We start from the raw sequence: 20,273 nt of genomic DNA on the forward strand, positions 1-20,273 counted from the left end.
TGGAATTCAGTGGTGAGACAGGCTACACTATTTTGGAATATAAGGATCTATATCCAAGCAACAACACACTGGCAACTGAAAAACAGGACTTGGCAAAAGGGAAGGACCACTTTGATTATCAGAATGACTATTTTAGGATGGGTGGTTGTTCTTAGTTGATATGTGAAGTACATTTGGTAAGGTGCAAAAAAAGTCCCTGATGCATTTCAACTCAAGTGAAGGCAGAGAGTTCTGATGTACCTCTTCAAGTATTTGTTGACACATTTGATTAATTTGGAAACATGTAACCACACAATGATAATAAGGACTTGTAGTATTTTTACTAGGAAGGATGTTTTAAAATAATTAATCTACGAAAAATGTTGTTCATTTCATCTATCACTTCATTACTGAGTTTATTTCCAGGAAATTTTATTATGATACATCTAAAAGTATATAGATGTTTATCTAGAAAATTTTAATGTTCATCATAAATGTAAATTTGTTAAATAGCTAGAGATACCAAAATAAACTTATACTACCAGCAGGCTTTTAAGAGTTATAAATCATCTTTTTCCATCAAATTGAGAAACTTTTAAAAAATATTTCATATAAATTCTTTGAGAATTTCATGCAACAACCACCACCACCACCATCATGCAATATATTTGATCAAATTCATCCCTCACTTCTCCCCCTAATGCCTGCCAGATTCATCATCATCTCCTAACCAACAATTATCTGTCCTTTTGTTTTTAATAAGCTATTAAGTCCAATTTGTGCTGTCCTGAATTTGGGGCCATCCACTAGAGTGTGCTTGACCTACTATAGACAATTAAGGAAAATTGACTCTCCCTTCCCCGAAAGACATCAAATGTTCACAGATCCTCAAACAAGGTAAGATCTTAAGAATCCCCTTAACACTCTATGCTAGAATGTTGATCTTGCGTGGGTAGCCACAGCTGCTGTGTGGGTTCATGACTACAGTGATTGTATTAAGTCCAGCAGACACTGTTTTGTTCTGGTCCTCTCTGACTTCTGACTCTTACAGTCTTTCTGTCCCTTTTAACAGAATGGTCCCTGAGCCCTGGCTGGGTGTTTGTGATAGATAACAGATGGTCCCATGATAGATAGCAGATGGTCCATCCATGGTTAAGCCACAACCACTTAGTTCCTTCTCTGCCTTTTGATAAGTTGTGGGTTTCAGAACTAGCCACTGTCTACTACATGAAGAAATTTCTTTGATGAAGTCTAAGAGCTGTACTAATTATTGGATATAGCGATACAAAGTTGAGGGTTGGTTGATAGCATGCCCTCTGAAAAGAATGATAATGGTAGGTTCACCTCTGGGACCTGTGTGATTCTCTAACCCAGAATTCTTGGCCAGATTTACAGTTGGAAGCACAAGTTCCATGCTATGGAGCAGGCCTTAAATTCAATCAGAAAACAGCTGGTTACCCTCATAGCATTCTTGCCACTATTGCATGGACATGTCTTACCACACTGGTCATTGTAGTTGACAAGGTTCACAGCAGAGGAAGCCTCTTGGTTATCACCCCTTCCACCCCCCACTGGGTGCCCTTTGGGTGCTTTCCTTTGGGTACCCTAAAAATAATCATTTCATATAACTATACTCAGAAAAAATAAGAAATTAACTGTAGTACAATGTCTTTGAGCTAAATGTTCTGCTAAACTATTGCCAAAATCTCATATCGCCGCCGTCAACTTGTACTTTTAATAACTTTATATTTAAAACTCTTTTGGTGAGTGTTGGGAGGATGATTTGTGCCTGGGAAAACTTCAAACATTACCCATGATCTCTGCCTTCTACAGCTCCTGCCTGCAGAAGCCCTTGTCTTGATTATGTACTGACCTTTTAACTTACTTCCAACCACAGAAACTCATAGGATGTCATGCATTATTGAGCTACATATGCTTATGACTTCTGTCTTATTTACACCCCCACTCTTTTCTTTCTTGCTGATTTTGACAGAGCAAATTGCCATACATATTAAGGAGACCACATGCATGGTTGCCTTTGAAGGTGATTCGTTTTCCAACAGCCCTTGAGAAATGGAAGCTCTTCTAATGACTCATGAACTTAGAAATGGATCCTTCCCCAGTCAAGCCTTCCGATAAGACCTCAGCTCTAGCCAATATGTTAATATGCACTGTGAGACTCTAGAGCAGAGGAGACAGATACACAACCCCGAGGTTTCTATTTCCATGTGAGTTGTTTTACGCCATTGAGAGTGTGATAATGCATAACCCAGCTATTGGTAATGATACAGTTTTCCTTGGCACATCACTTTGCAAAAGTCACATTAGTGAGTTCAATGTGCAATTTATGGATGAGACTTAGTAATTTTTAATACAATCCTACTTTGTCCTTTCTTAACTGAACTGTTCAGCATCAATACTCACAAAGTCAGAGTTAGACATCTCCCAGAACTGTGACCCTTCCTCAGCCAGGAAGACACTGTTCATGTCTAAAGAGTCTTAAGACCATGTTCTCCTTTTCTGTTACAAGAAAATTTAAAACTTAAAAAGGAGATCTCAGGACCAACCACTGGCCCTAGCATCTTTACCTAAGATTTCACATATGAGCCAGCATAATGCAAGAATATGAATTCATCACTATTGCTAGAAAGAGCAAGACAACAGGTCACCTCGTGCCACTGTGAGGGTCCAACAGCACCTCAAGTGACTGAACAAACATAACATGCCATAGAAAAGAAAGACAGAATGCTAACTTGGTCTCTACCTGCACTGGGCATGGAGATGAAGAAGTGTACAAGTGAAGGTTGGTCTTTTCCATAGTCTTCCACCAGAAAATAGATAATGGAAGGAGTCACCATATTCCTTACTCTCTTTCATCTGAAACTCAACAACTAAGACTCTGATTATCTTGTCTTTATTTGTAATAATCATGGGTCCAGCATGGAAAAGAGGACCCACTAAGGTTGGAGCATGGGATAGTATTCCATGAAAAAAACTGTTGACAAAAGCAGTGATTCCTAATAACAACAAGGGTTAGTGCAGTACGGTGGGGGCCAGGAGCTCTTAACACCTAAGTTTAAAGAAAAAGGGAATAATTGCTGGAATTTAGGAAGAGCCATCTAGGGAAGGCTATTACATGGGAGCCATGTTCTTTCACATAAGATGCAGCCAATATGTGCAAGTTGGCATAGAGGAATATGAGGTGACCATAATAGGTGGCCACTAGGTGACCTGCCTATTCTGCATCCTGATCTACTGGTGGCTCTCCAGGCATGAACCCAACAAAGAGCCCAAATTTGATCGTTGCTAAAACAGTGTCTAGGGAAGAGTTGGAGAAGAGGCATGTGGCAACTGACTATGAAGGAGTAAATGAAGACTAGCCTGCACACAGCTGCATGCCCCACATCCAACTGGGGGGCGCAACAAATACTTGTAGAGAGGGGAAACATGATGGCATGTTGAGTAGATGGTTCAACTACTATTAACTTAATATCCGGTAGGAGGCTGTATAACTCAGAATCAGCGAATGTAGCCATAGCAGGCTTTGAGGGTGGCTGTTTGTGCAACTCAGGGGGCTGTTTCAGAAGGACATAGTTTGGATCGAAGCAAAAGCATGTCACAGTCCATGGAAGAAAAGTGGTTGCAATTTCCACTCAAGCAAAAGTTACTCATGTGGGCTTCTTGAACTAGAATAAAAAATGATCACATACTAAGATCATTTTCATGTCTGTTCATGTCATTAAACTGACCATCTATTGATTTATTTGCTATTTTTCATTCATTTATTCATTTATTCACTTCACATCCTGGTTGCAGCCCTCCTTCCTCCTGGTCCCCCACATATAGCTCCTCTCCTTATATCCCCTTCTGTTCTCTTCGGAGAAAGTTACCGCCCACCAATATAATATAAGCTCTACAGAGCCAATAGATGGTTTCTGGGCATTTTCTTTTCAGTGTCTCCCTAGTATACAAGTGGGAACACTACAGGTAGCTGTTGAATAAATTATTGAAATGCACAAAGGATGACTTAGGTGCCCTTGGGAATAAAACTTTCAGTAGCAAATGTGGAAGGAGACCCATCACCACAGTGTCCTCTCCTCAGCTGAGTGATCTGGACAAGGGTGCAAATCTTTTCTGCCCTACAGACTCCCTTTCCCTCACAACTGCAAAATCTCCACATGCTTCCCAGTTTTAACACACTTCCCACATAATAGGAAAATGTCTGCAAAACAGATAAAACACCCACAGATGGATTGCTTTGTTTACTTGACAACTTTGGGGTTTCGATCTTCGGAGAGGTGTTTCAAAGAAATGCCAGGTGTTGATTTAAGCCATCAGGAATAATACAAAGCCACAAAAGGGCTCCTGAAAGAGTACCAAAAGACACGCCTTCTAACTGCTGGGGACACTGGCTAACTTTAGAATCTGTCACAATTACCAAGACCCACAGGGTAAGACATTAACAAATATCAGAAGTAACAAGCAACTGTGGCATTACTTTGCAGCTGTTCTGATTTTGGTGTATCATCATTGACACCGATGGTCAGGGTCCTCAAGAAATACAATCAAAAGCACTATCTTTATGTTGTACTCATATACAGTTGATACCCAGAACTGTTGGAGAGAAGACTGAAGGAACTACCCCAGTGAACTGGGTATGAGTGCCAGACATCGGCAGCAACAGGAAAAGACATTTTCCGAAAGATTTTAGCTGGCCTGATTCTCCAGTTTTATAACCCGGTAAAATAAAAAAGCAACCTGAATTATTCAACTGTACATTCCCTACACATTGGACCTTTTTGAGTCATCAGACAGAGTCTTACCAATGTCATCTGGCATTGAAGGGATGTGTACTATGCTTGGCTGACTGACTACTCAGTCGGTGACAGGCACATATAAGATTAGACCACTGCTTCCAAGTTAGGGGGGACACCCTTGTAAGGAACCTGCAAACAACTCTGGAACACTTAGCTACGAATAGGAGCAGAGTCCACTTTCTTTGGCCAGTGACCTATATATTTTTAATATAACAATTTTAATCCTAATTTTCCAAATGCAGTCAAAGGTGACAAAATACAGCTTTTAAGATGTAAAGTCTCTCCCAAGGAGCTGAGGAGCAACAATATGAACCAACCAGCACCCCCAGAGCTCCCAGGGACTAAACCATCAACCAAAGAGTACACATGGAGGGACTTGTGGCTCCAGCTGTATATGTAGCAGATGATGGCCTTGTCGGTCATCAATGGGAGGAGAGGCCCTTGGTACTGTGAAGGTTCTATGCCCCAGTGTAGGGGAATATCAGGACCAGGATGTAGGAGTGGGTGGGTTGGTGAGTAGGAGGAGGGAGGGGATGGGGGCTTTCAGAGGGGAAACCAGAAAAGGGGATAACATTTGAAATGTAAATAAAATATCTAATAAAAAATCAAAAAATAAAATAAAATAAAAAATGGGTAACGTATGGTGAAAACAAGGGGCATCACTAGGCTGCCATGAGAAAACAAGAGAACCCAGGTGTTCAGAGAGGGCTTCACGCCACCCAAGACTTGGAAGCCACGGCCTTGATGAGAGAGGAGAGGCCTCTGTAGGCAAAGAGAACAGCATGCACATACAAGGCTGTTCAGAAGACGGTTTCAGGGTTGTGTTTTGTTATTTGTTTGTTTGAGAAATGGAAAGGAAGGTCACTGAAGGTGAGGATGGGTCCATGACTCTAAAGAGGCAAGAAGGACTTCAAAAGCTGTGGCATGGAGCTTAGTTTGAAATCTAAGTCTAACAGAAAGCCACAAAAGGATGGCATCTCGGTCAATTTGTGGTTTTATTTTTTTTAATTAATTTATTTTTTATTAGATATTTTCTTCATTTACATTTCAAATGCTATTCTGTTCTTAAATGATCACGATGAGAAAAATAGAAAGCTGGCATTTCTAACCACGGGATCAAGTGGCTATCAGCCCAGAAAGTCACATACTCCATCAACAACAACTGCGATTTACAAAGAATTTATCTGCTGGACAGGGTAGATCCTGAACACCTCCTATAAGTCATAAGAAAGTGGGAGGCACGATCAGAACTGTAAGTCACTTTGCGGGGGGGGGGGGCAGGGGGAGGGTTAGTCTCAGCAAGGTTTTACTATTTCTTAAATTTGTATAACTTTATATTACTAAAGACGGTTACACTTAAAAAGTTAGTTCTAGTCTAGACTGTGGAAATAGCTCAGCCAGAAAAGTGCTTGCCACATAAGCACAAGAATCTGAGCTCAATTCATAGAACTAGTGTTTAAAAAAAAAAAAAAAAAAAACCCGAAGTGGGAGTGGTGCCTCCTGCTTGTAAGCCTAGCCCTGAGGAGTGGAGGCAGGGGAACGTCTGGAGCTCACTGACTGCCTAGGTTGTCTGCTCTGCAAGTCCCAAACCAAGGACAGGTTCAGAAACCATGGCACCTGGTTCCCGAGGAATGATACTGAGGTTGACCCCTGGCTTCCACAAACAAGCACTACTACACACACACACACACACACACACACACACACACTGTCCATTTGGGGAAATCAAACATGCCATCTAAACACTAACCAACATTTGCTATCTACTTGATATTTTTAAGAAATATATTCTAACCTACGTACTTTAGAACCATTCCACTAGTTTACAGTTAAAATTTTATATTTTTAGATTATATGCTTCACTGAATCCATATGTTCTCCTGCCTTTCAATAGACCCTGTTGCAGTACAACCATACCCATTTGGTCAAAGCAAACAGAGTTGAAAATAAAGACAATTAAATTCCATTGTTTCAACATACAATGTAGTCAAAGAGTAACTGTGGTCTCCAAAGAATCAGGTTTAAAAACTATACTGTTTATATATCTCACTATAATCTTTTAAAATTAAATTTTAATTGTTATTAAATAGCTATTTTTTTCTAGGCTGGAAAACAAACACTTTTTCTTAATTTGAATAATACAGCCTATAACAGATGATACAGAATAGTGAAACACAAGAAAAATATTGTTGACCTTATAATAGCTTTATATAATACATTTACTTTGCTGAACTTATTATGCTTATTAAATTAGGCTGCAGTTCCCATGTACACGCTAAATGACAGCAGGAAGCATGGCCTAAAAGTACAATTAAAAAACTAAATATAATAATAAAAATAGGATAAGTCCCCAAAGAACACTTGAAAAGTAACTGTAAATTATTATTCATTATAACAGCAAATGGAAAAACTCTCATACTGGTACAGTTATCAAAGGCTAAATCAGGTCGGGGGGAAGTGTATTTAATTTAAAGTGCCCTGAAAAGAGTGGGCAGCTCAAAAGCGTTTACCCAGGCAGAACTGAGTTAGAATAAAGAGGGTCGCCATGCTGGACCCAGCGGTTCCAGGACTCTGAACACACTCCCTTCCATTTTCTTTGTGTGTCCATGCATGAACCCACAAAGGAGTTAATCTAATACATATATATATATTAGTGAAAACTTTTGGAAATGAAACAGGAACATAATGAGAATCGAGCTCCAAAGTCCTTTCATATTTCATCTAATTTTGCTTTATTTACTTTTTTTTTTTTGGTAATTCTTCACACACACACACACACACATTAGAAGTACACTTTTGTAGTCTCCACTTCATTAATTCTGCTTGTCCTTCACAAATCACCACTTCAGAGTTATTGCTAACCTTTATTGAGCTCTTTCTAAGGGCCAGGCAGTGTCCCAAGCCCGACATGTCATTAAATACTCACATTAATTTTTTAACATCAGTGTAACTATTATTTCTCTTTTTATGGATGACGAGGTCACGACACACAACTCCTTTAGCCTGCTTTCCCAACCACTGCTACGAAGTGAGAGGTCCACATCTTAATCTCTAGAACCAGGAATCTCTAGAACACATTGGACATAGGATCTTTGTGGGCTACAATTAAGAATCTGGACGTGAAGCTATTATCGTAGACTGTTAGGTGATCCCTGAATCCAATGATAGTGTCCTTATAGGAGACAGAAGAGGAAGAGGTGTCGGCAGTCAGGACATGTTCTGTGATGGCAGAGGCCAAAAATGGTGGGATGTGGGCGCAAGACAAAGGAACAGAAATAATGGGAAATGGGATGGGCAAAAGGGAAAATGGATTCTCCCCATAGAGTTCTGGGAACCAGACAGCCTGCCGACACCCAGACTTTCAGCTTTCAGAACTAAGGGAGAAGACATTTCTGTTGTTTGAGCCACCCAGCAGGTGGCAATTGGTTAAAGCAACCCAAGAAAATGAATACCACCACCAACTGTGTTGCCACATTCTGGGAAAATAAACCATTGCTTGGTGGCCATCTTCAATTGTTTCTGTAGTTCTGGGATCTCCGCGAGCGAGACAAGCACTCACACTGACTCACAACAACAGCCCACACAGGCATCTCATATTTTAACCCATGGGAAAGATCCAATTCACCTTCTCTCTGTGAGTGTACCATGAAGTCACCTTGATCATTCAAATTTCATCAAATTCTGCACACCTCTGCCTCTACTGCTTCTGTTCCACCTCCATACAAAGGCAGCGCCACATCTTGCAACCAAAGTAACAGGTGTTTCTCTGATGCTTAGGGCACTTCACACACTGCTGAAATTGTCACAGACAACATGGGATGGAGTCATATCTGAATTACTATTCTGGAAAGTTCCTAACATTTCAATCCAGAAAATAATTTATCTTATATTTAAATAGGTACTTAGCATGTACTTTGAAATTGCACGAATATACCAAATGCTTCAAATAACCATGACATTATTTGGGTTGATCAACTGTTATGGAAAATGATCTCTATCTTATTGAAAAGTTTCTGTTTGTCCCTCCACATCTACTCCCCAGTCCAGCACTAGATCCCCATGCTGATGAGAAAAACCACCCTGAAGGCCACACATAATTGATTTAAATAAGATTTTTGGACTTCTTAGCTGATGATATTTAATGAGATTCTGGGTTTCATCCATTGTACTGGATGTTTTTGTGCCCTGCTGGTGAGTAACTTTACTGGCAGAAAGGATTTACTGGAGAAGGGAGTTGGGGTACCTATCCCTTCCCCTCACTCTTAGCTACAAGTTTCTAACCTTGCCTTCTCTTCAAGCCTTTGGCAGTAGGACTACATTGTCTCATCGTGAGACCTTGATACTTCTTATTACTTAATTGCCCCCTACTACCCCTCCTTGCATACCTCCATTTAAAAAACCTCACTAACGAACATTTCAGCTATACCTTTGAGTACACTTTTCCCTTGTCAGACTCTCAGTGAAACAGCAATTGAGTGTCCCCTGAAAGCATCAACTAAAATATGGATAATTTCTTCCCGTAAAACATGAATCTGGATTTTCTAAATACAGAGACTTGCAATTAACTATGACAGATGTGGGTCCCTTCTCCCCCCTAAAAGCAATAAAAAAGGAAAGTTAATAACAGGATGATTTGTTCCTCTTGTCTCCAGAATAACTGCGCTCTTATCACTGAATGATATGGTTCCAAAATACCTGTCATCGCCATCAACAACGCACTCAGGGAAGGCGAGGCTACAGCCAAAGAGCAGGATATGTTGATAGCAACTGAGGCGATGGAGGTACGTGAAGAACTTGAGGAACTTCTCCGTGTCCATGTTTTTGACAATTGGCAAGAGAGGTGCCAGCGTGCTGTGGTAGGGCAGAATTTGACACTGGCTGTGAGTGATGTTCATGCAGGTGCCTGGGAAGTGGAGACACTCACAGTTAGAAGTCGAATAAGAAATCTGTATCTATAAGCTTACATAACATGCCAGGTTAAGGACTTCATATGCCTTACAGCTATACTATAGTACAACTATCACATAGACAATTATGCACATAAGTATATGTCAGCACAACAATGAAATCAGCTTAGTGATTAAGGGGGAACAGGTGTTTCCTGAAAAAAATGTAGACAATTCTCCGGTAGGGAGCTGCTGTATATCTCCTACCTGGGAAGGATAATATGCTTCAGGGTGTTTATATATCCATGTTCTTTGACATTCCGATGCCACTTAAAAGAACTTATCATAAGAAGATTATCCTGGACATGGATGTAGATTTGTGTACATGGATCATATGTAGCTTAGACTTTTCAAAGACAGAAACCCAAGCCTTCAGCAGTGAAGATTGACTTAAGCATATGACTACAGACAATAGAATGCTTAACTCTATGATATGCGAAATGCTTTGGAAGACCATTGAATCCTATGGAATGGTGGTTATAATCTAATAAGTAAAAACAGCACTTGATGACAGAAACCAGTCTAACAAATACATACGCTGATGCTCGGATCTGCAATCCAGCCTATGAGCATGTTTCCCAGTCACCTTGGAACCTCTGAGCTTGCTTTCCTTCATGGTCAGTTCTGATAGACACCATCTCATCCATGACCCACACAATTCTACCACCCCAAGAACTTGTCTGCTTACTCTAACATAAATCAAAATGTTGACATGGGTTCATGAAATGAAATTTTGAGAGGCTTTTCTTCTTCATTTTATTCTATACTCTTGAATTGGTTTAAGAACCATTTAGTATTTTGAGTTAATTTAAAGTTGTTAATGTTTAAAACACAAAATTCACAAGCTTCAGAAATTAGTGAAATGATTCACTCTCTTTTAATGGAGGAAAAAAATAGGAGGGACATTTTTCAGCAAAAACTGGAACATCTCTTCTGGGTACCATATCATTTCCAGAGAAATTATGATAGTATTCTCTCCATACATATGGTTAACTTCATATTAACAAAACCAATGTTGACAGACAAGCCTGCAGTTTAGTAAGATGGCCAAACACCACTCTCCATCTGTAACAGAGGATAAATGTGCTCGCTAGTTTAGCGTCACCCACTCTTTCAGACATGGCTCAGATCTACTTTGAAATCATTCTATCTTCTTTCAAGTACATTTCTTATCCCGCTTTTCTTCCAACTACTCTGCAACCCTCCCAGGTCCTATAGGATGCCCTCCCCCCAAATGTAGTTGTTTGATCAAAGGGCCCTATACTTCTTCAGAAGATACCATCTCCCATTTTTAGAGGATATTCATTGATCACTCAAATATGCTAAGCTCAGTGGCACAAGATCAAAATGTGGTTTCCATTTTTTAAGGCAGCTGGAAATAAATGTCTCTATACATGGAACCTTAATGTAAACATGACAAAGAAGCTAAAGCCACAATACTTTCATGTGCCTCCTTATCTTCAAGATACAAAATGGGAATGAAGAACTTACAGAGAAAGAAATTGTTCAAATAGATACTGGAACACAAACACACAAACACACAAACACACACACAGAGAACAGAGATGGGACATTCTGAACAGGTTTCATGAATATATCACTCAATTTACTTGGGAATGAAGGTTAAAACACACTTCAGTGTGAAAAAAACAACATTGTAGGTTGGAAGAACAGGGAGATAGAGGATCCACTTTGTACACACAACTCTACGTGAAGTTTCTGTGAACAAGCTGACAGTAAATGTTTCTCCATCTAGACATATGCCATTGGCTGAGAACCAGCTTGGTGCTGAGAACCAGAAAGAGCACCCATACCTCCTGGGTCACAGCTATGTCACTTCCACAACCCAGAGAAGAGACATCTATCTGGCCTATCCTAAATATGAGGAAATTCAATTTCAGAAGACTAAAGCCTTCCTTCCAGGACAGCTGTGAAGACCGAATGCTAGACTTCTGAGTAGCTTCTACCTGGAGGCACATCAGAGTTAATATATTAAAAGTAGTTTCCAAAAACTAATTATTAATGTCCCTAGAGAGGAAAGGCTGGCAAGAATATGTCACAATGCCTGTGTATCTGTCAGACCATTTTCTGTTGCTGATACCAGCATTTCGTAGAGTAAGTTACAAAGAAAAGAAGTATATTTTGCCCCATGTTTCTGGGTGCTCAAAAATGGGGGTAGGGTAAGGTCACATCTAGTAAGGGCCTTTGTGTTGGTGGTACTCTCTGCAGAATTCTATAGTAATGATGAATTATGACTATAAATCTTTAAAATCTCAAATAATTTACATAGACATAAAGAACAATTTCTTATATCCCTAGACTAATTTTCCAAAGCACAATTCCATCATAAAATTCAAGCCTAACACTACAGCACAAATTTTCTAATTATGAATGGAGAAGGTACAGCTTCCATACATATGTAGTTAGATAGAAAGATAATGTATAGGCAGACAAATAGGCAGATGAAAATATTATAAAATGGCTTACAGAAACATACAAAGTTAGTAGCAGGCATGAGGCTGGGATTTAAGTACTCTGCCCATTTCCTTGGTATTCCACACCTGTTAATAGCACAGCAAACCCCGAAGGAACCAAAATGGGCAAGAACTTAATGTACAGAGAACAAGAATGAAAGATACACTGAGAAAGTGCCCATTTTGATGGTGAAGACATATACATTTTAGGTTGGCATCAGATGGCATCTAGGAAGACAGTGCTGGCTGGTTCATTGACCATGGAGATTGCTTTATAATTGCAAGGGAGGAGGGAAGTCTGTAAAACTTAAGGTTGGGCAAGAACATTCACCAGACCTAGCTAAGAATCCACTCATGGCCAACAAACATAAAAAGGAATTATTTTCTAAGGATATTAACTTCAACTCTTTCAGATGCACACAATGGTGTGTCTATTGCTTATTATCCCTCCTGCCTCAACATACGAGTCAAATATTACTTCTTCCTAGAATACTCCATTGTCTTTGAAACTCGTATTGTATGTGTACACATTCTCCCCAGCAGAAACTGATTTCCTAAGCCAGCTACATGCTGTGCACCATGAAAAGTCACTTCTTCTCTGCGGGGATGCGGACCAGCCATTTGAAAAAGGGGCTCATTTAAGCTACTACAACATCAAACTTGCTTTTCATAGGGCAGAGGACAAGCAGGGCCTATTTTTCTTTCCTGAGACAACTTAGTAGTGAGTCCCATGGAAATTAGAGGTCAGAACTGACGCATGAGAGCACATACAAAACACGGCGGACATAATTGGCCTTAGTTCCTTATAGACATCATGATTTGAGTAATTGTGTTTCCTTTTGAAGAAGTCACATCAAGTGCAAGGCTGGGGAGGAGAATCTGAAAATTCGACCTGGAAGGAGGAAAACTAGTGCAGGATCCAGCGGATTCCTGGTGAGCTGTTGGGTCTCACTGGTGCCTTCGGTCTAAGACACTGTTTCTAGTTAGCAATGGTGCAATAACAGATGTCAGAGTATGCACTGAGTAACAGAGATCCATTCAAGAGGATGCTAAGCTTTGAGAGCACGGTGCACCTGGCACCTATGCTCACGACTGTCAGAGCCCAGCAGAGCAGTTTTCTAGATCAGACTGGGTTTGTCCCTGATCCTATCTCGTGGATTTAGACATTGGGATTTCAATATCAGAGTTAGAAACTAAAGGTCGATCTTCTGTAGAAAGTGCCCTTGTGACAGGCCTCACCCGGCCGGATCAGCGCCAGGGTAGCGGGAGCGCAGTGTTGCCTGACACCCGCCAGCTACCCACGACCCCCGCCGCAGGATTTTGGGACTGCTGGTGAGTGGAACACAGCTTCTGCTCCAATCCAATTGCGCGGGACCTGAGACTGCATTAGTTAGGGAAGCAGAAACCGGCCTGAGTAGGGCCACAGGCCTCACCCGGCCGGATCAGCGCCAGGGTAGCGGGAGCGCAGTGTTGCCTGACACCCGCCAGCTACCCACGACCCCCGCCGCAGGATTTTGGGACTGCTGGTGAGTGGAACACAGCTTCTGCTCCAATCCAATTGCGCGGGACCTGAGACTGCATTAGTTAGGGAAGCAGAAACTGGCCTGAGTAGGGCCACAGGCCTCACCCGGCCGGATCATCGCCGGGGTAGCGGGAGCGCAGGGTTGCCTGACACCCGCCAGCTACCCACGACCCCCGCCGCAGGATTTTGGGACTGCTGGTGAGTGGAACACAGCTTCTGTTCCAGTCCAATCACGCGGGACCTGAGACTGCTCTGGTTGGGGAGAGAGAAATCCGGCCTACATAGGGCCACAACCCTCTTCCGGTCAGAAAAGCACCGGGGCAGCTGGGGCGCAGGGTCGGCTGACACTCACCAGCTACCCACAACACCCACCACAGGATCTTAAGACTTCTGGAGAGTGGAACACAGCTTCTGCTCCAATCCAATTGCACGCGGGACCAGAGACTGCATTAGTTAGGGAAGCAGAAAAACGGCCTGAGTAGGACCACAGGCCTCTTCCGGCTGGACCAGCACCGGGGTACCGTCAGCTACCCACGACCCCCACCGCAGGATTTAGAGACTGCTGGTGAGTGGAACACAGCTTCTGCTCCAATCTTTAAATAGTGACAACGATAACAACTAACCCCAGAGATTACCAGATGGCGAAAGGTAAACGTAATAATCTTACTAACAGGAACCAAGACCACTCACCATCATCAGAACCCAGCACCCCCACTTCGCCCAGTCCAGGGCACCCCAACACACCGGAAAAGCTAGACACGGATTTAAAAGCATATCTCCTGATGATGATAGAGGACTTCAAGAAGGACTTTAATAACACACTTAAAGAAATGCAGGAGAACACTGATAAAAAGGCAGAAGACAATAAAGAGGAAGCACAAAAATCCCTTAAAGAATTGCAGGAGAACACTGCTAAAGAGTTACAAATCCTTAAAGAAAAACATGATAACATAATCAAACAGGTAGAAGTCCTTACAGAAAAACAGGAAAACACATCCAAACAGATGATGGAAATGAATAAAACCATACTAGACCTAAAAAGGGAAGTAGACACAATAAAGAAAACCCAAAATGAGGCAACACTGGAGATAGAAACCCTAGGAAAGAAATCTGGAACCATAGATACGAGCATCAGCAACAGAATACAAGAGATTGAAGAGAGAATCTCAGGTGCAGAAGATTCCATAGAGAACATCGGCACAACAATCAAGGAAAATGTAAAATGCAAAAAGATCCTAACTCAAAACATCCAAGAAATACAGGACATAATGAGAAGACCAAACCTACGGATAATAGGAGTGGATGAGAATGAAGATTTTCAACTCAAAGGACCAGCAAACATCTTCAACAAAATTATAGAAGAAAACTTCCCAAATCTAAAGAAAGAGATGCCCATGAACATACAAGAAGCCTACAGAACTCCAAATAGACTGGACCAGAAAAGAAATACCTCCCGACACATAATAATCAGAGCAACAAATGCTCTAAATAAAGATAGAATACTAAAAGCAGTAAGAGAAAAAGGCCAAGTAACATATAAAGGCAAGCCTATCAGAATTACACCAGACTTTTCACCAGAGACTATGAAAGCCAGAAGATCCTGGACGGATGTTATACAGACACTAAAAGAACACAAATTCCAGCCCAGGCTACTATACCCAGCCAAACTCTCAATTAACATAGATGGAGAAACCAAAGTATTCCACGACAAAACCAAATTCACACATTATCTCTCCAGGAATCCAGCCCTTCAAAGGATAATAACAGAAAAAAACCAATACAAGGACAGGAACCACGCCCTAGAAACAACAAGAAGGTAATCCCTCAACAAACCTAAAAGAAGACAGCCACAAGAACAAAATGCCAACTTTAACATCAAAAATAACAGGAAACAACAATTACTTTTCCTTAATATCTCTTAATATCAATGGACTCAACTCCCCGATAAAAAGACATAGACTAACAAACTGGCTACACAAACAAGACCCAACATTTTGCTGCTTACAGGAAACTCATCTCAGAGAAAAGGATAGACACTACCTCAGAATGAAAGGCTGGAAAACAATTTTCCAAGCAAATGGCATGAAGAAACAAGCTGGAGTAGCCATTCTAATATCTGATAAGATTGACTTCCAACCCAAAGTCATTAAAAAAGACAGGGAGGGACACTTCATACTCATCAAAGGTAAAATCCTCCAAGAGGAACTATCAATCCTGAATATCTATGCTCCAAATACAAAGGCAGCCACATTCATTAAAGAAACTTTAGTAAAGCTCAAAGCACACATTGCACCTCATACAATAATAGTGGGAGACTTCAACACACCACTTTCACTAATGGACAGATCATGGAAACAGAAACTAAACAGGGACACAGTGAAACTAACAGAAATTATGAATCAAATGGATCTGGCAGATATCTACAGAACATTCTATCCTAAAACAAAAGGTTATACCTTCTTCTCAGCACCTCATGGTACCTTCTCCAAAATTGACCACATAATTGGTCACAAAACAGGCCTCAACAGATATAAAAATATTGAAATTGTCCCATGCATCCTATCAGATCACCATGGACTAAGGCTGATCTTCAATAACAAAATAAATAATAGAAAGCCAACCTTCACGTGGAAACTGAACAACACTCTTCTCAATGATACCTTGGTCAAGGAAGGAATAAAGAAAGAAATTAAGGACTTTTTAGAGTTCAATGAAAATGAAGCCACAACATACCCAAACTTATGGGACGCAATGAAAGCATTTCTAAGAGGAAAACTCATAGCTCTGAGTGCCTCCAAAAGGAAACTAGAGAGAGCACACATTAGCAGCTTGACAACACACCTAAAAGCACTAGAACAAAAGGAAGCAAATTCACCCAAGAGGAGTAGACGGCAGGAAATAATCAAACTCAGGGGTGAAATCAACCAAGTGGAAACAAGAAAAACTATTCAAAGAATCAACCAATCAAGGAGCTGGTTCTTTGAGAAAATCAACAAGATAGATAAACCCTTAGCCAGACTCACTAGAGGGCACAGGGAAAGCATCCTAATTAACAAAATCAGAAATGAAAAAGGAGACATAACAACAGATCCTGAAGACATCCAAAACACCATCAGATCCTTCTACCAAAGGCTATACTCAACAAAACTGGAGAACCTGGATGAAATGGAGAAGTTCCTAGACAGATACCAGGTACCAAAGTTGAATCAAGATCAGGTTAATGATCTAAACAGCCCTATATCCCCCAAAGAAATAGAAGCAGTCATTAATAGTCTCCCAACTAAAAAAAGCCCAGGACCAGATGGGTTTAGTGCAGAGTTCTATCAGACCTTCAAAGAAGATCTAATCCCAGTTCTTCACAAACTATTCCACAAAATAGAAACAGAAGGTACTCTACCCAACTCATTCTATGAAGCCACAATTACTCTGATACCTAAACCACAAAAAGACCCAACAAAGATAGAAAACTTCAGACCAATATCCCTTATGAATATTGATGCAAAAATCCTCAATAAAGTTCTTGCTAACCGAATCCAAGAACACATCAAAACAATCATCCATCCTGACCAAGTAGGTTTCATCCCAGGGATGCAGGGATGGTTCAATATACGGAAATCCATCAACGTAATCCAGTATATAAACAAACTCAAAGACAAAAACCACATGGTCATCTCCTTAGATGCGGAAAAAGCATTTGACAAGATCCAACACCCATTCATGATAAAAGTCTTGGAAAGATCAGGAATTCAAGGCCCATACCTAAACATGATAAAAGCAATCTACAGCAAACCAGTAGCCAACATCAAAGTAAATGGTGAGAAGCTTGAAGCAATCCCTCTAAAATCAGGGACTAGACAAGGCTGTCCACTTTCTCCATACCTATTCAACATTGTACTTGAAGTCCTAGCCAGAGCAATTCGACAACAAAAGGAGATCAAAGGGATACAAATTGGAAAAGATGAAGTCAAAATATCACTTTTCGCAGATGATATGATAGTATATATAAGTGACCCTAAAAATTCCACCAGAGAACTCCTAAGCCTGATAAACAGCTTCGGTGAAGTAGCTGGATATAAAATTAACTCAAACAAATCAATGGCCTTTCTCTACACAAAGAATAAACAGGCTGAGAAAGAAATTAGGGAAACAACACCCTTCTCAATAGTCACAAATAATATAAAATATCTTGGCGTGACTCTAACTAAGGAAGTGAAAGATCTGTATAATAAAAACTTCAAGTCTCTGAAGAAAGAAAGTATAGAAGATCTCAGAAGATGGAAAGATCTCCCATGCTCATGGATTGGCAGGATCAACATTGTAAAAATGGCTATCTTGCCAAAAGCAATCTACAGATTCAATGCAATCCCCATCAAAATTCCAAATCAATTCTTCAACGAATTAGAAAGTGCAATCTGCAAATTCATCTGGAATAACAAAAAACCTAGGATAGCAAAAACTCTCCTCAAGGATAAAAGAACCTCTGGTGGAATCACCATGCCGGACCTAAAGCTCTACTACAGAGCAATTGTGATTAAAAACTGCATGGTACTGGTATAGTGACAGACAAATAGACCAATGGAATAGAATTGAAGACCCAGAAATGAACCCACACACCTATGGTCACTTGATCTTCGACAAGGGAGCTAAAAACATCCAGTGGAAGAAAGACAGCATTTTCAACAAATGGTGCTGGCACAACTGGTTGTTAACATGTAGAAGAATGCGAATCGATCCATTCCTATCTCCTTGTACTAAGGTCAAGTCTAAGTGGATCAAGGAACTTCACATAAAACCAGAGACACTGAAACTTATAGAGGAGAAAGTGGGGAAAAGCCTTGAAGATATGGGCACAGGGGAAAAATTCCTGAATAGAACAGTAATGGCTTGTGCTGTAAGATCGAGAATTGACAAGTGAGACCTCATGAAACTACAAAGCTTCTGCAAGGCTAAAGACACCATCAATAAGACAAAAAAACCACCAACAGATTGGGAAAGGATCTTCACCTATCCTAAATCAGATAAGGGACTAATATCCAATATATATAAAGAACTCAAGAAGGTGGACTCCAGAAAGTCAAATAACCCCATTAAAAAATGGGGCTCAGAACTGAACAAAGAATTCTCACCTGAGGAATACCGAATGGCAGAGAAGCACCTGAAAAAATGTTCAACATCCTTAATCATCAGGGAAATGCAAATCAAAACAACCCTGAGATTCCACCTCACACCAGTCAGAATGGCTAAGATCAAAAATTCAGGTGACAGCAGATGCTGGCGAGGATGTGGAGAAAGTGGAACACTCCTCCATTGTTGGTGGGACTGCAAGCTTGTACAACCACTCTGGAAATCAGTCTGGCGGTTCCTCAGAAAATTGGACATAGTACTACCGGAGGATCCAGCAATACCTCTCCTGGGCATATATCCAGAAGATGTCCCAACCGGTAAAAAGGACACATGCTCCACTATGTTCATAGCAGCCCTATTTATAATAGCCAGAAGCTGGAAAGAACCCAGATGTCCCTCAACAGAGGAATGGATACAGAAATTATGGTACATTTACACAATGGAGTACTACTCAGCTATTAAAAAGAATGAATTTATGAAATTCCTAGCCAAATGGATGGACCTGGAGGGCATCATCTTGAGTGAAGTAACACAATCACAAAAGAACTCACACAATATGTATTCATTGATAAGTGGATATTAGCCCAAAACTTAGGATACCCAAGATATAAGATACAATTTGCTAAACGCATGAAACTCAAGAAGAATGAAGACCAAAGTGTGGACACTGTGCACCTTCTTAGAATTGGGAACAAAACACCCAGGGAAGGAGTTACAGAGACAAAGTTCATAGCTGTGATGAAAGGATGGACCATTTAGAGACTGCTGTATCCAGGGATCCATCCCATAAGCAGCTTCTAAACGCTGACACCATTGCATACACTAGTAAGATCTTGCTGAAAGGACCCAAATATAGCTGTCTCTTGTGAGACGATGCCGGGGCCTAGCAAACACAGGAGTGGATGTTCACAGTCAGCTATTGGATGTATCACAGGGCTCCCAATGGAGAAGCTAGAGAAAGTACCCAAGGAGCTAAAGGGATCTGCAACCCTATTGTTGGAACAACATGATGTACTAACCAGAACCCTGGAGCTCTTGTCTCTAGCTGCATATGTATCGAAAGATGGCCTAGTCGGCCATCAATGGAAAGAGAGGCCCATTGGACTTGCAAACTTTATATGCCCCAATATAGGGGAATGCCAGGGCCAAAAGAATGGGAATGGGTGGGTAGGGAAGTGGGGGGCGCTATGGGGGACTTTTGGGATAGTATTGGAAATGTAATTGAGGAAAATATGTAATAAAAATATTAAAAAAAAAAAAGAAAGTGCCCTTGTAATTTATAGCTCAAGGGATTTGCAACCTCGTAGGAAGAACAACAATATCAACCAACCAGACCCTCCCCTCCCAGAGCTCCCAGGGACTAAACCACCAACCAAAGAGTACACATGAAGCAACCCATGGCTCCAGCTGC

General features: G+C 40.9%; 1 protein-coding gene across 2 annotated transcripts in view; it reads right to left on the reverse strand.

The window, feature by feature from the left end:
* Corin (corin, serine peptidase) overlaps nt 1-20,273 on the reverse strand; it is a 214,384-nt gene that overhangs the window by 127,423 nt on the left and 66,688 nt on the right. For both annotated transcript variants that reach the window (XM_029477597.2, XM_021163653.3), the window contains one exon: nt 9,492-9,699. In XM_029477597.2, coding sequence (XP_029333457.1) covers nt 9,492-9,699 — 208 coding nt within the window. The remainder of the gene's footprint in view (nt 1-9,491; nt 9,700-20,273) is intronic.

Source organism: Mus caroli, unplaced genomic scaffold, assembly GCF_978045245.1.
Source record: "Mus caroli unplaced genomic scaffold, Mus_caroli_1 scaffold_4, whole genome shotgun sequence".
NCBI lineage: Eukaryota > Metazoa > Chordata > Mammalia > Rodentia > Muridae > Mus > Mus caroli.